This window comes from Papaver somniferum, chromosome 6 (genome assembly GCF_003573695.1).
Source record: "Papaver somniferum cultivar HN1 chromosome 6, ASM357369v1, whole genome shotgun sequence".
Classification (NCBI taxonomy): domain Eukaryota; kingdom Viridiplantae; phylum Streptophyta; class Magnoliopsida; order Ranunculales; family Papaveraceae; genus Papaver; species Papaver somniferum.
In genome coordinates this window covers 84,505,571-84,520,479 of record NC_039363.1, presented here as the reverse complement: position 1 = coordinate 84,520,479, position 14,909 = coordinate 84,505,571, and the positions used below count along the sequence as shown (strand labels likewise).

The window sequence follows — 14,909 nt, the reverse complement described above, 5'->3', positions numbered from 1 at the left end:
CCCTGGTGGATAGTTTTTGGGCACATTATTTATTGATGAGTAACTGGCAAGCCGCAAGACTAACCAGACCTCCAGCGGTGCGGCTACGATGTGGTCGGGCCACATATTAACTGGTTTTTTTTTTCTTTCTATAACTTCCTACTTTTTCTCACAGAAAAATGAAATAGTTAAGGGGATTTGTAGGGGCATGTTTTTTAGTTAAATAGGTGTCATAAAATGAAAAGGTTTATATGTGGCCCGACCACATCGTAGCCGTGGCGGACTTCCAGTCCCACCTTAAGATAAATAAAGAAATATCACTCCCCAGGCATGGCCACTGACCAGCATCGGCATGTGTAGTTGGTTCTATATTGAAAGACTTCCAACAGTTTCGAAATGCCAAAAGCAAAGCAATTCAAACCCAACTTTCACTTTCTCTTCCGCTTCTGCTACCGCTTCATATTTCGAACTTATTTAACCACTTTTTCCCAATCTCAAAATGAAACTTGGTGATTGGTTGGTCCCATTACTTCCCTCTTTCCCAAACAAAAGCTTCTTTCTTTCTCTTTTTACTTGCCTTTTAGGCCCACTTTGTTTCTATTGATCCTTCTTTTAACTCATTTGAAAATTACATATTTCATAGCCTCATTCCTTGCTTCAGAGGTTTTTCTACATAACTTCACTTCTTCTAAGATGCTTCCCCTTCCTCCCGCTCACAAGCAAAGCAAACCCTCTGCTCTTAATCAAATTATCCTATCTAAAGAGACCATGAGTTATCCTCACCCCCACCAACAACGAATTCCAGTTTCAGAGCCCAATGTCAGGAAATCACATAAACCTATCTTACTCCGACCGCGGCGTACCAATCCAATCATCTGGTGTGGTGCTTTTTTATGCATCATTTTTAGTATCATCCTAATTGTGACTGGAATTGCCATCTTGATCATCTTCCTTGCTGTGAAACCAAAACACCCATTGTTTGACGCCACTGCAGTAAGCCTGAACAGCATTTACCTCGATTCGCCGGAGTATTTCAACGGTGACTTCACCTTCCTAGCCAACTTCTCGAATCCAAACAGGAAAATTGATATAAGGTTTGAATACTTGGACATAGAGCTGTACTTCCATGACAGGCTTCTTGCAACTCGATCTCTGAAACCTTTCACTCAAAGAAAAGGAGAAGCGAGACTGGAGGCGATTCACATGATATCAAGTGAGGTTTACCTGCCTCTGAATTTATCCACAGAGCTGAGAAACCAAGTCCAGACAAACAGAGTTCAGTATAACATTAGAGGGACATTCCGAGTTAGAGCTAGTTTGGGTCTCACCCATTTTTCTTACTGGTTACACGGAAGATGCCTGCTTGAGATGACTGGACCTCCAACTGGTGTTCTTATTGCTCGTAGTTGCAGAACGAAGAGATGATATGGTACAGATTATGTTCTTGTTTCTTCTAATTGATCATATATTCTTCTTCTCTTTCATCTTTGGGGATTTAAACATGATAACATGAAAGAATTCGCACATTACATGCAGGCCGAAACCTTGTAGAGAAGATTGTTAATTTCATATATCATATGGGTTCTGATAATCAAGTGGCAAGAGGGTCTTTTAAACCATACTTTCAACATAACAGCTAATGATAGATATTCAGTTTCTTCTTGTATTTGATTTACAATATTGTTAATGATCCAATGTGAAACATCCAAGAAACACCAACTAGTCCAACACATATAGTACAATCTAAAGTCTTACATTTCCTTCTCCATTACATGCTTAAGGAAACTATCAGAAAGAACTTTATTTGTAGGACTGCCGTAAGGGAGTAAAAAATTGTTAAGTTTGGATATGAACTCTTTTGTTCTTTCAGAGCTGCTAGGAGTTTGCACCTTTCACTGAGTAGCTAAAAGACCCTGACTGGTAATATGTGTTCAACTAGTAAACCAGATACATTCACAGGATAATTGATGCTAACTACTTTAGAAACTCAAATTCAATTACCCATAGGAAAGGACATTAAGGTTGTTTTATCGATATACTACTCTTTATAACTAACACTGAAGTGTTTGTTCCAATATCTATGCTTTAGTCAAAAGGATTTAAGTTGTCTAGGAATCTTTAAAACAAAGCACAATATGACAATATCAACATTGTAAAACCGGTCGAAACTAAAGCAAAAGCTTATTAACTGTGGATAATGAACAACACTTACAGAACCAAACATAGTAATCAATAAAGAAGCAAATGACACACAAATTAGCAAGAAAATTACTTATAACTCACTTTCGCATTCAAAATATAATTGTTCAAAATGTATCATATTTGTAAGTCGCATATAATAAATTATTAGATATGGAGAACATTAAAAATAGAACCTTTTTTGTGTTTTTCCATTTCATTTGCCACTAACTTCAGCTGGTGTTTTTGCAACAATTGATAATGCGTGCAAGCCACTTTGCAACTCCTCTTGCAAAAGATCATAAACAAGTCGATGCCGTTTCACCAAACTCTTGCCATCGAACTCCTTAGATACAACTCTAACATTAAAATGTGTCTCACCATTAGCATTCCCTCTAACACCAGCATGACCAGCATGCTGATAAGAAATATCTTCAATCTCCAATGTAACAGGAGCAAGTTCTTTTTCCAATTTCTCCTTTATTCTTTCTCCTCTACTCTTCAAACCCAGACTCCCATTCGTCTCGTCTTCACTTCCCACTTCTTCAGTCTTCAACTCCTCAACCTCAATTTCACTGTTCTCTATCTGATTTTCACTACCCAATTCAGCAGTATCTACAGAACTGCTACTCTCTTGTTTTTGAGATTCTATGTATAACTGTAAAGCTTTATTCTGCATTAATCTCAACATATTCAAGAACCCATTGTTCCTAGAAGGAGTAAGACTCTGGTTAAGACCAAGTAAAGTAACAAAATCAGGAGTAACTTTCAAAATCTGAGGAACTGGCAAACCAGAAAGACCTTGAATAAGTAAAGCAGCAAGGCCTTTAGTAAGAACTGAATCAGAATCAGCTTCAAATAATACATTCTCTCTGTTTGAATCTAAATAAGCTCTAACCCATACTTGCGAAACACAACCTTTAACTTTATTTTCTTCTGTTTTGTATCTTTTATCTAATGGTGTAAGTTTTTTTCCATAGAATAAGAGCTGTTCGTACTTTTTCTTTGGTTCTTCTACTGTTTGGAAAAGTTTTATGATATCTTGGAGGTTTTGTGGAAGTTCTTCAACGGGTTGAAGAGAAGTGGAAGTATTTGAAGATGGTGATGATGAAAGTTTTGTGGTGGATAGTTTCTGGATTGAGATTGGTGAATAGAGAGATAAATTGGTGGGGAATTTTGCTGATTGGACTATTAGGGTTTTAAGAATTGGAAATTTTGGTTGGAGAAGGAGGGGGATTTTGGGGGGTAATATTCGAAAGGAAGAAGAGATCGACATGATTGAAACTAGGTTTTGGCTGAGGAAACGGAACTGAACTCAGAGACTTTGGAGAGAGAGAGAGGGGGCAGGGGGGATTGTTGGGGGACTTTTGGATGTGGATACCTCCGACGTTCTATATCGGCACAGTAGAGCTCGAGTACCACTCGGTGCAGGGCTATATCTGTAAGAAGGGTCCAAGACTCCAAGGTATGCTGTGAGCTGCAGGCTCATGTGCCTTGATTTTGAACCCTGATTTGGGCATACTGAAATCTTACTAGGCATATTGCATAAAGAAAAAAAAAGATTGTGAAATAGCAAAATCAGATTACTCCTTAACTCAAATTTTTTTTAATGACAAATCTGTTCTTTACGTATTAGTGTTAGTAATATTGATTAGTGATTAAATATTTTGTTTAGTGATTAAGATAATTTTCAGAATTATAAAGGTTGTTTAGATGATTTTTTGGATCATGGTTCGGCGAAACAAGTTGAGGTTCGGCTCATAGATGTGAGCCGAATCTACCAATTGATGAACGGTTCGGTTCACTGAATCTGTTTACTGCATGCGCCGAACCTATAATTTTCAATTCCAACCCTTTTGCTAGACATTAGTTCGTCTTATATGAAAGTTTCATAGTAAGCCGAACAACATCCTGAATAGCCCGGAAAAAAAATAATTACTGGTTCGGTTTATATTTCGAAAATCGTATGAGTCGAACATCAATTTGTTATTTTTTGGGTTAAAATATTTTTATTGGTTCGGCACATATTGAGAATATCGTAATAGTCGAACCTCGTAAATGTGCTAAGTTCGGCACATATTATGATTATCGAATACGCCGAACCCCTATGCATCTCTATATGTGACTAGGTTCGGCTTGAAATTTCATGAAATTTCATGTCGAACTATTTATATACACTTACAGGAAGCTTTTGTGAAGAACAGTTCGGCTAAAAACGCAACTCAATTTTGAGCCGAACCCAACACTATAACCGTCATTTAATCGATGAAAAACAGCAAATAGGAGATTGGGTTTGTAAAACTTACTTTCTTATCCTCATTTCGGGAGCTGGAGATGCAGTTGGTTCAATTTCTGGTTCAATTGGTGGTTGATTTTCAGTTTCTACACCTTCATCTTCAATTGGTTCTTCTTCTTCAATTGATGGATTATAAGACGATTTGGTTTGCCTAGTCCCTGCTTTTCTTTGTACGAGTCATTATGTGGTTGAGTTTAATCGACGATCAAATTTTTACGAATCGACAATTAATCACGATGATGAATTTATTTTTTTCGCAGGAGGGGGAAGAGTTCGGCTAGAGGAGGAGGAGGAAGAAGAGATGTTAAGGGAAACTGATTTTGATTTTTTAGAAAACTGATTTTATATTTTTGTATTAAGGATATATAGGTAATTGAACTACCCATAGGGTACCCCTTATAAAGTCACCCAAGATGGGATATTGTTTTGTATACCTAGAAAGATGTAGGTATGCCCAAAATCAGGGTTCTTGATTTTGATGATTACACCCTATCTATGCAGCATAAGGCCTATTTCTATGTAACATGTCAAAATATTCTTTTTGACATACCGGGTGTAGTGGTAAATGAGTTGTGCTACTATGGTAAAAGAGTTGAGCAATGGAATTCCTAGCGAGCGATATTGTGAATAGAGCCAGCGATAAAGATTCCATCGCTGGGTATAATGTTCATATCATTAGATCTAATGACCAACGCCAGCGGCTAATTCTTTCTCACCTATAAATAGGTAATTCTCAAACTAAATTTTTATTCAAAATATTTCTCTGTTTCTCTCTTTATCAATCTATCTTTTTTTCCAAAATTTCTCAAATAGCAAAGTTTCAAACCCAACTTGATTCGGCAACACATCTTGACCTTTCTGGAGTAGTACTTGAAGGTGTTGTTAAGAAGATATGTGATAGTTCTAAAGAAATAGGAAAAAACAACGAAGTCTTCAAGTTTTGGATATTAACCAACTCAAACTTGCGGCTAAGAAAAGGCAGAGAAAAGTTCAAGGCAAAGAAAATCAAAGTAAAGCATCAAAGAAGAAGATAAACAAAAGAAACTCAGTGCATGAGCGCATTGATTGGAAGTTATGTGAAATGAAAAAAATAAACAAGATGAAGAATATTGTCCCGGGTTTCTATTTTTAAATTCTATATTTTAAAGTATTATTGTCTAGTTTTATGTCTTGTAAAAATGACTTTTAATGGCAGCTACCATGATCATTGATGTCCCTAATGGAATCAAAATCTTTAGTTGGATCGTGTGTAAATAGTATTGGTCCAATGGAAAAGTGTCCTAGGCCTGGTTTTCTTGGTGGAGAAGGTCTAGATCGTTCAGATGAGAAGTGTACTAGTTCCTCGACATACGTTGGTGGTCCTTAAAGGGAAGAATGGGCGGGTCCTCGTGGAAGAGTTGTTTTATTATGTATTATTCCTGGGAATGCTAACCTCAGGCGTTGAAATTATGGTAGCCGTCCTCTGCGTCAATCCAAGTTGCATCTTCTATTGGAAGGACCACCCACTCGACAAGCCACCTAGTCATTGGTATGTTCTTGCATTTGAAAAAGCCTATGTCCAGAATCCAAAGCATCAGACCGTCCTAATTCGTTCTTCCGGGAGAAGTTGAGAATGATTCCCCCGAAACTCATGATCTAAAGCCCGAAAGAGATGTCTCTTCTTTCCCACACCCTTGAATACCTGGATACAACAACAAGAGACCCCCTTTAGATACTAGCGGTTGGCGTGCCACCTAGTTCAAACCCAATAGGCACAATACTCTATAGGAGGCTTCCCTATCGATGGAATCTCTAATGGCAACCTTGTATTGTGTGGTGTACCAGCGGAGTAGATTCGGATTTCTATTTCGATGTCTTTGCTCCGCATGTCGCAGATGAGATGGGTGTGTTCTACCATTTACATCAAGGGGATTCTGGGAATGCCTTACAACCAAGCAACTCATCTGGAACATCTAATCTTGTGATGCTTGCAACTCTAGTCGACGTGCGCTTATTTTCTCGCTCAAAAAGCTACGTATTCTCAACCCACTTTTATTTGAGGGAAGGTCGTCTTTATTCAAATAGACGAGATTATAGCAATCCCTACTGGTATCAGAGGTATGAATCTAGTAAACGAGCAGGAAAGGATTGGATTGATCTTATGGTGCGAGGTTCTCTTCCTTTCTCCTTCTTTATGCCTTTCATGTTCACCGAAACTAGGACTCTCGCGTTAAGGTAAACTTCCATCTGAAGCTAGGAGTGATGTTGGAGCATCAATTTGAAAACTTGACTTCTTATTGTTGAAAATTAAGCTTATATTTCATTCTTAATTCAGTTTTACATTTTAATTAGACGTACATTTTAATATTAACTAATAAAGTAAGAAAATATTAAAAAATTCAACTTAGGAAAATAAATTCACTTAAAACTAGTATTAAAACTTCTACTTGGGAAATTAAGTTGACAATTAAGAAATTAAAACATAATTATTGGACTATATCTGGGCAACACTCTTTGTTAGAGCACTGCTCGGTCAAACTCGCAACCGTTGCTATCTAAGGGGGAGTGATACATATCACCATATAATTGTTGTCAAAGTTGTGATACAATTGGACTTTGATGATGTGTAATAATACTATGACATTGTATAACAATGATTGAGAGATATTATTTTCTCATTGTTATAGCTACGGATCTTCAACAACTATGATGCTGAGTTGAAAACGTTCAGAATCAGTGGAGTACTCGGAAGTGACGAAGATTTCGAGTAATGTTGAAGAACCAAGAAAATCAAGCATTTGGATGAGAAGCTACAAAGTTTATTTATTTTTTAATCCATATGTATTGATAGTTTTGTCACTAAGATTGACAAAGGGGGAGATTTTTAGAGCACTACATGGTCGAACTCGTAAGCGTTGTTATCTCAATCTTGTTTGTCAAGTTTAGTTCCCAAAACTATAAGTCTTGATTTCTAGTCTACTTATAGATAAGTCTCGAATTAGGATATAAAGTGTAGTTGAGCATTATACTTCACGACGTTCATTGATTGAAGACGAAGAACTACTAAGGGGAGCTTGTGGAACTTCATCAAAAAAAGGTATGTTGAGACTTGAACTTATCTATCACTCAAAAGTCTATCTACTCTATATCCTATTTGAGATAAAAGTTGTATAGCTATATAGACTTCGATTATACACATTTGATATTTCGAGCTGATTTTAAGTCGCTTACATATTCCTCGAAATATGTGTTGGTAAGCTTTCGCTTTAAACTAGTTCATATATATTCTTGATGAAAGTCAAAAGATGATCATGTGAAAATCGCCTGGTAACATCTTACATTATTTGTGTAAGGCAGTCATTTGATGTAAACTCGGGATGTTTCGTATTGATCATTTGATCACTTAAAAATTGCTTCGAAGCTAATAGTTTGTGTGAGACAGCTATTGTCGTCTTCTAAGAATATTTGAATTATTGAAATGAGAGTTTAGAATTATTAACCATGATTGGATATGGCACAGTATGCGTACTTGTATGCTAACTGTTGCAAATTATTCCAAGTCCGGGAACCATAGTATGCATACCCGTACGCGTACTGGTTGGTTTAATGAAAGTCCTGAAACTTAGTATGCGTAACCGTATGCGTACTAGCGTAAATTTCATGTCCGTAAATTCAACTGAGTTTGGAAGGTATGCTTACCCGTTCGCATACTGGCGAACCCAGACTTAGTCTGGCCACTTAGGTATGCGTACCCGTTTGCGTATACTTGAGTAGGTCATGTTCTAAAATCGCTTTGTTCATGAACTAATACATTTATATATTAAGGAATGCAATCTTTTGCAAACCGTGGCTATAATGTTCATGAATTGATTCAAGTGAATCAAAATCGATTTTTCTTTAATTGTGTCTTGTATACTTCTATGAGAATATAAACAATTGAACAACTCTAGAACTAGTTTCATTTGAGTTATTTGAATTAGTTATGGTTAAGATGAATAAGGTTGATATGAAAGTGTTCATATGGCTAACTTCGTTTAGCTATTGTTGAGCCAACAAGGTGTACACGTATAGGTACGGTTACTCATATCTAAATGAAGTCACTTTTCATTTGTGTGTAACAAGCTAAGTTCGATCTAACGGTTCAAAGATATTAGCTTGAGTCTAATCAGGTTTTCATCTAACGGTGAATATTGAATGCTTTGTTACCAAGGTAACATTGATTGCAAACCCTGATTTGAAGACTATATAAGGGAGAACTCTAGCAACTGGGAAACCTAACCCCCACACCTCATGTGTGATACTAGTTGCAACTACAGTCGATTCTCCTTTAACCTTAGGTTTTTTTTCTAAAACCCTTTAGGTTAACGACTTGAAGACTTCATTAGGATTGTGAAGCCAGATCCAACTATTTTCTCTGTAGTTGCATGTTCTGATATTGCTGTCCTATGCAATTTCTACTCTCCCAACTCAAGATACAGCAATACTCTACACCACCGGTCACATCCTCTCAGGCAAAACTCACTTCATCCATATCACAGACTGACCCAATACCAATTATTTCAACCACCTGCAATATTCACCTAAGGATTTACTAATTCAGTTATGTTGATTTTATAGTCCATTAACTAAGTCTTATGTAGAAGAAAAGAAACCAAAGTCTAATTAAGACCATAAATGGTCCAAAACATCTAATTAATTAAACCAGTCCTAAGCCCAAGTTCTCTACTCTGGCCCATTAATCTAAGTCCTGGTCCATTAGAATCAACTGACTGTCGCTAACAGTCTACGGGTCAACTGGCGGTCAACTTCTAAAGTCAGGTCAATAGTCAAAGTCGAAGGTCAATAGAGTCAACTAGTCAAATGATCAAAGTCTAAATCGGCCAACTGGGTCAATTCAGGTCAAGACATGGAACTCGGTGAGTCAACACGATTCAACTCAGTCAGATACTTAGTCAGACAAGAACTAATCGGAGTCAGACTGAATAACCTCAGTCAGACAGGCCAAAGGTTCAAACCTGAGCCACTGCACAGGCCAAAACCTAAACTCCAGTGCCAGTTAGTGAACTAGATTAGTTTAGAACTGGGTTGGGTTGTGAGATAAATCTTAATCACTAAAAGCTATAAATAATTAAAAGATTTATTTGATTGATTGTTTGATTGTTTGTATGTGTAATGGTAAAAATTGTAGGGTACACCAATAACTTTAGTTAATAAAGATTAGAGATTAGTCTAACAAAAATAATGTGAACACATAGACAATTCAATACTAAAAGTAGTGAGATTAGTATTATTGATAAATCTTGAAAGTCACATAGAGACTTACCGAGTGCTTTGACTCATATATAGAATCAACAGTTTATAAATACATAAATGTTATTGATATTTTTGGGACCCAGTAATACTAATCTCACTATTTTTAGTATTGAATTTTTTATGTGTTCTCATTATTTTTGTTAGACTAATTTATAATCTTTATTAACTAAAGTTATTGGTGTACCCTACAATTTTTATCATTACACATACAAACAATCAAACAATCAATCAATCAAATAAATCTTTTAATTATTTATAGCTTTTAGTAATTAAGATTTATCTCACAACCCAACCCAGTTCTAAACTAATCTAGTTCACTAACTGGCACTTGTTATTCCTATTGTTTCCCATATAAGATCTAATAATGAGCTCTGATATCAACACGGTAGCGCCCCCCTAAGCTAGCAACTGACTAATCCAAGAGATTATCTAAATAAAGAGGCACTAAGAATCTAAAACATGTACTTAAGCATTCAATTAAGAAATCATCTACGAAACTTAATCCAGAAACTAGCCCCACTCTGGAATATATATATATATATACAAAACTCCTCTCAATTGATACTTATATAATAGCCATTTGGTTTACAAATAGAATATACAATATAATAAATATAGCAGAAGTTAACCAACTAACGAAATCAATCCTTGAAGCTTTCGATGCGCAACTCTAATCTGTCTCTGAAACTGAAAGTGGGAATGGGTGAGCACATCATCCCTAAAAGGGGTGCCCAGTAAAAATAACATTTAACTTTCAAGAAATCATGGCAAGACATGGAAAACAATATATGCTTTCCCAAACATTAAAAGTGACCAAGTCACTGTAACAAACAAGCATGTATATGGACAAACTCCTTCTTCAAACAATATATACTATGGTTGTGCAATTCCGAACTCGCAAATCCACACCTAATCGTAAGTATTGATGTCGACAATTCCGAACTCGCAAACTGCCGACCAATATATTATAAAACCTCTAGGTATAATGTGAAGGAACGTATCATATATATCACAGGTGGAAATTCTCATTTCCCATAACAATTCATAGTGACAACAAACATTATAAGTCCTTTCCAAATCATGGAAAGATTCAAAGAATCAGCAGAACAATCGTAATACAAACTAAACAATGTATGGAATGAACAAATGGACAATGCATGAGTTGTTAAATACAAACTTTTATAAAAGGAACAACAATGGTTTCAAAAGAGTTAAATGTATTCCCACCTATTTTGATGACAAGCCACGCCTACCTCGAGATCCACGATCCACCGGTTCATCCTTTGAATCGATCATTGTTAATAGCTAACTATTAATCACACAAGAATTCTAAATCCTTAGGTGAATATTGAAGGTGGTTGAAGTAATTGGTATTAGGTCAGTCTGTGATATAGATGAAGTGAGTTTTTCCTGAGAGGATGTGACTGGTAGTGTAGAGTATTGTTATATCTTGAGTTGGGAGAGTAGAAATTGTATAGGATTTGATGTGTAGAATCAGAGTTGGATAGTCCCTTTGAAAGCCTACTGCTACTGCAATTACAGGTAAACTTAGTTTACATTTGTAATTGAAATTCAAGTTTGTTTAAGAATAAATGTATAATTTTAAGTTTGATAGAAATTCAAACGTTAATGAAATAGAGTTGGAATGAAGCCTTAACAGGGGGGATAGTTGCTTAGCTTGAGCTTAGCTTAGTGTGATGATTCTTGTAATACTCCATTATGGAGCAGTTTAGGTTTTGGCCTGTGCAGTGGCTTCGGTTTGAACCTTTGGCTTGTCTGACTGAGGTTATTCAGTCTGACTCCGATTAGTTCTTGGTTGACGCAGTATCTGACTGAGTTGAATTGTGTTGACTCACCAAGTTCCCTGTCTTGACCTGAGTTGACCAAGTTGACTGATTTAGACTTTGATCATTTGACTAGTTGACTCTATTGACCTTGGACTTTGACTATTGACCTGACTTTAGACGTTGACTGTCAGTTGACCCGTGGACTGTTAGCGACCGTTAGTTGATTCTAATGGACCAGACCTTAGACTAATGGGCCAGAGTAGAGTAATTGGGCTTTGGACTGGTTTAATTAACTAGATATTTTGGATCATTTATGGTATGAATTAGACTTTGGTTTCTTCTACAAAGTTCTAGATATTCATAAGACTTAGTTAATGGACTATAAAACCAACCTAACTGAATTAGTAAACCTTAGATATATTAAAGATAAATAATAAAATGGTGTAGAAGAATAAATGGGCTTAGAACCATTAGTTAGACTTGTATAATACTTGTGTGAGCCATTTTGGCTAGAATCTTAGAATTCTTGTGTGATTAACAGTTAGCTATTAACAACGATCGATTCAAAGGATGGACAGGTGGATCGTGGATCTCGAGGTAGGCGTGGCTTTTCATCAAAAGAGGTGGGAATACATTTAACTCTTTTGAAATCATTGTTGTATGAACTAAATCCTTAAGTGAATATTGCAGGTGGTTGAAGTAATTGGTATTGGGTTAGTCTGTGATATAGATGAAGTGAGTTTTGCCTGAGAGGATGTGACTGCTGGTGTATAGTATTGTTGTATCTTGAGTTGGGAGAGTATAAATTGTATAGGATTTGATGTGTAGAATCAGAGTTGATTTGAGAACACGGTTGTTAGAGAATTGCTCGGTTGAACCCACCAACCGTTGGTATGTCAAGTTTGGTTGTCATATATTAGTGAATCAAAACTCATGTTAAGATTCGCTTGATTATGTACTAGAGTCAACTTCGTATAGGTTAGCTTGAAAGTATTAGGATATGAGACATTACAAGTATTGTGAAGTCTTGAAGATGTGAAGAAGCAAGGAGTTACAACGACAACAATCATCCTTCCACTTGAGGTTAGTGATATTTGAGTTGAACTGTTTCATTCCCTAACGTATCTTTCAAGTCGTGCATATTGAAAACATAATTGCGAAGCATATTTGAACTCTATATAAACATAGTATTAAGGAATACAATACGAGGTTTATTGCTTAACCATTAAACTTTGTAGATAAGACATCGCCATAATCATTTGAATGCTATTGTAATTATGTATGGGTATGAGGTGAGGATTTCATCCTAGGGAACAATGTTTACATGTGTTCTAAGGAAGTAAGTTCATAAACTTGTTTTTGGACCGAAAAGGAAATTTCCAGGTGTTATTGGTTTTGCTATTCATTGCGTATCTTATGAACAACCAATATGTGTGATAGAGTATAACCGCTCACAACTTGTTGTGTTCTTGGTAGAACTATTCACAAAGGCCTGACTTATGTATTGGTATAACTTTTATTAGTAAAATGAATCTTAAGTAATCACCTGTGGTATGATCGAATTATGTCTGACCAATTAAAAGGAAAGGGGAACGGATCCTTGTATGGGGTGCAACAAGGTTTATAGCAGAATGGGGAACCGATCCTATGGACATGTGCAACACGTTTTTAGGCAAAGGGGAACCGATCCTACGGACATGTGCAACACATATAAGTTAGATACCATATATATGTGAGAACCGATCCTAGTACCTAGTCAACCGAATTTTTGGAAAGCTAGTGTGACTATGCACAGTACTCACATGGAGGTAGAACCAAAACTTGTTTTGGTAGAACTGTAAACCCATGATTGTGATTGAATGTTGGTTTGATCAATCATATAGTTTTTGAAAGTCATATGAACCAATTCTAAACTTGTTTGGAAGTGTGGAAAATCGGTTTCATGGTTGTAAGTGTGAAAAAGAATTTACAAAGTAAAGATGTCGACAAACTTTGAACACGTGCTGTGAATGTTTATTTCTTTAATTGTTCAAAGATATTCCTTAACTGATAAGGGAAGAGAATCCCAGGATCGAAACATAAGTATGTTAAGAATCTTTTAATTAAGGTTATTAATTTCATTTTGTAGGAAAATTACAGAATTAATAATGTGCATTTACTAATTAGATTTTCCGAGAGATTTCGATCGTTATTTTTGGACAGAGCATTTCCAGGAATTATGAAAACCGAATCTGTGCCTTAACGAATATCTTGAGAATATTTCGGTTTTGGAAATTCCTTGGTGTCCAAACTTCTTTGTCTATAAATACTCGAAGTTTGCCTTTCTAGCAAACTAATCCTTCGTAACAACATATTTACTCTTTTGTTGTTGTTACTGGTGTAGCCGCCTATTCGAAGAGGAGAGTAACCTAATTAGGAGAAATCTCTTACGGGCTCTCAGTTTAAAGTCTTCTTTGGTATTGAGAAGCTCTAGCGTGTACCGTTGGTGGGAAACTAGATAATTGTGGTTTATCTTTTGTTTTCGATTGATTTGATTGACTAACGGTGGTTGAAATCTGATTGCACCTAGTTTGTTTATTCTTGAGAATCTTCTCTTCTGATATAAGATTCACTCAAACTAGTTCAGAGTTTCGACAAGGATCTTTAGACTGTTGTTAGTTCTAAAGACGATCTTGTGATAATCCATTGTTAACAGACTCCGTTCTGTGCGTGATTGATCACAAGAGATTCAAGTGATTGTGTGCAAGTTTTTATTGAAGATTTAAGAAGATTTGAATACAAAGAAGATATTGAAGATCTGACTTGGGTTTTATAATCTTTGGTGTGCACAATACTTGTTTCGGTAAAAAAGGATCCAATTAATAATCGGTTTATCCTTGTGGTAGATTGGATTGATTAATTGAGTAGATCGGCATCAACACGATTCATCGGATTAAAGGTGTTATTGGCTTAATCTTAAACGATTACCTTTGGGTGATTGAATATAAGATAGATCTAAGGACCTGACGGAGGAGTTTATGTTGAGATAAATGGAAGAGCCTTTGTCCGACTCATAACACTTGGTTGAATAGATTTGATACCAAACAGATTTGTTGTTCCTTTACTGTTTGGAATACGAACCAAAGGAATTGTTCCAAGTACGTGACTTATTTATAAGTTGGAGGCGTGGTAATACAAAAGGAACTAGGTGAACTATAGGGTTAGTTACTTGGTCTCAACTATACGAAGTTAGTGTAATTTTGTGTAGCGGCTTAATCCTGAGAGTATTCAATTCTGGACCAGGTCCCGGGGTTTTTCTGCATTTGCGGTTTTCTCGTAAACAAAATCTTGATGTGTCGTTTACTTTTATATTCCGCATTATAATTTTTTTATTATAG

General features: G+C 36.1%; 2 protein-coding genes across 2 annotated transcripts; one reads left to right on the top strand and one right to left on the bottom strand.

Annotated features, from left to right (window-relative positions):
- Positions 1 to 212: 212 nt before the first annotated feature.
- LOC113288232 (uncharacterized protein At1g08160-like) lies at positions 213 to 1,709 on the top strand. Its single transcript, XM_026537202.1, has one exon. It carries the CDS (start codon positions 673 to 675, stop codon positions 1,402 to 1,404), a length of 732 nt encoding a protein of 243 aa, XP_026392987.1. The 5' UTR covers positions 213 to 672; the 3' UTR covers positions 1,405 to 1,709.
- A 526-nt stretch (positions 1,710 to 2,235) lies between these two features.
- LOC113288231 (sufE-like protein 1, chloroplastic/mitochondrial) lies at positions 2,236 to 3,533 on the bottom strand. Its single transcript, XM_026537201.1, has one exon. It carries the CDS (start codon positions 3,431 to 3,433, stop codon positions 2,375 to 2,377), a length of 1,059 nt encoding a protein of 352 aa, XP_026392986.1. The 5' UTR covers positions 3,434 to 3,533; the 3' UTR covers positions 2,236 to 2,374.
- Positions 3,534 to 14,909: the final 11,376 nt, after the last annotated feature.

What these genes read in the sequence shown, in the direction of transcription:
- LOC113288232 (XM_026537202.1), top strand. Translation starts at nt 673, where the DNA reads ATGCTTCCCCTTCCTCCCGCTCACAAGCAAAGCAAACCCTCTGCTCTT.
- LOC113288231 (XM_026537201.1), bottom strand. Translation starts at nt 3,433, where the DNA reads ATGTCGATCTCTTCTTCCTTTCGAATATTACCCCCCAAAATCCCCCTC.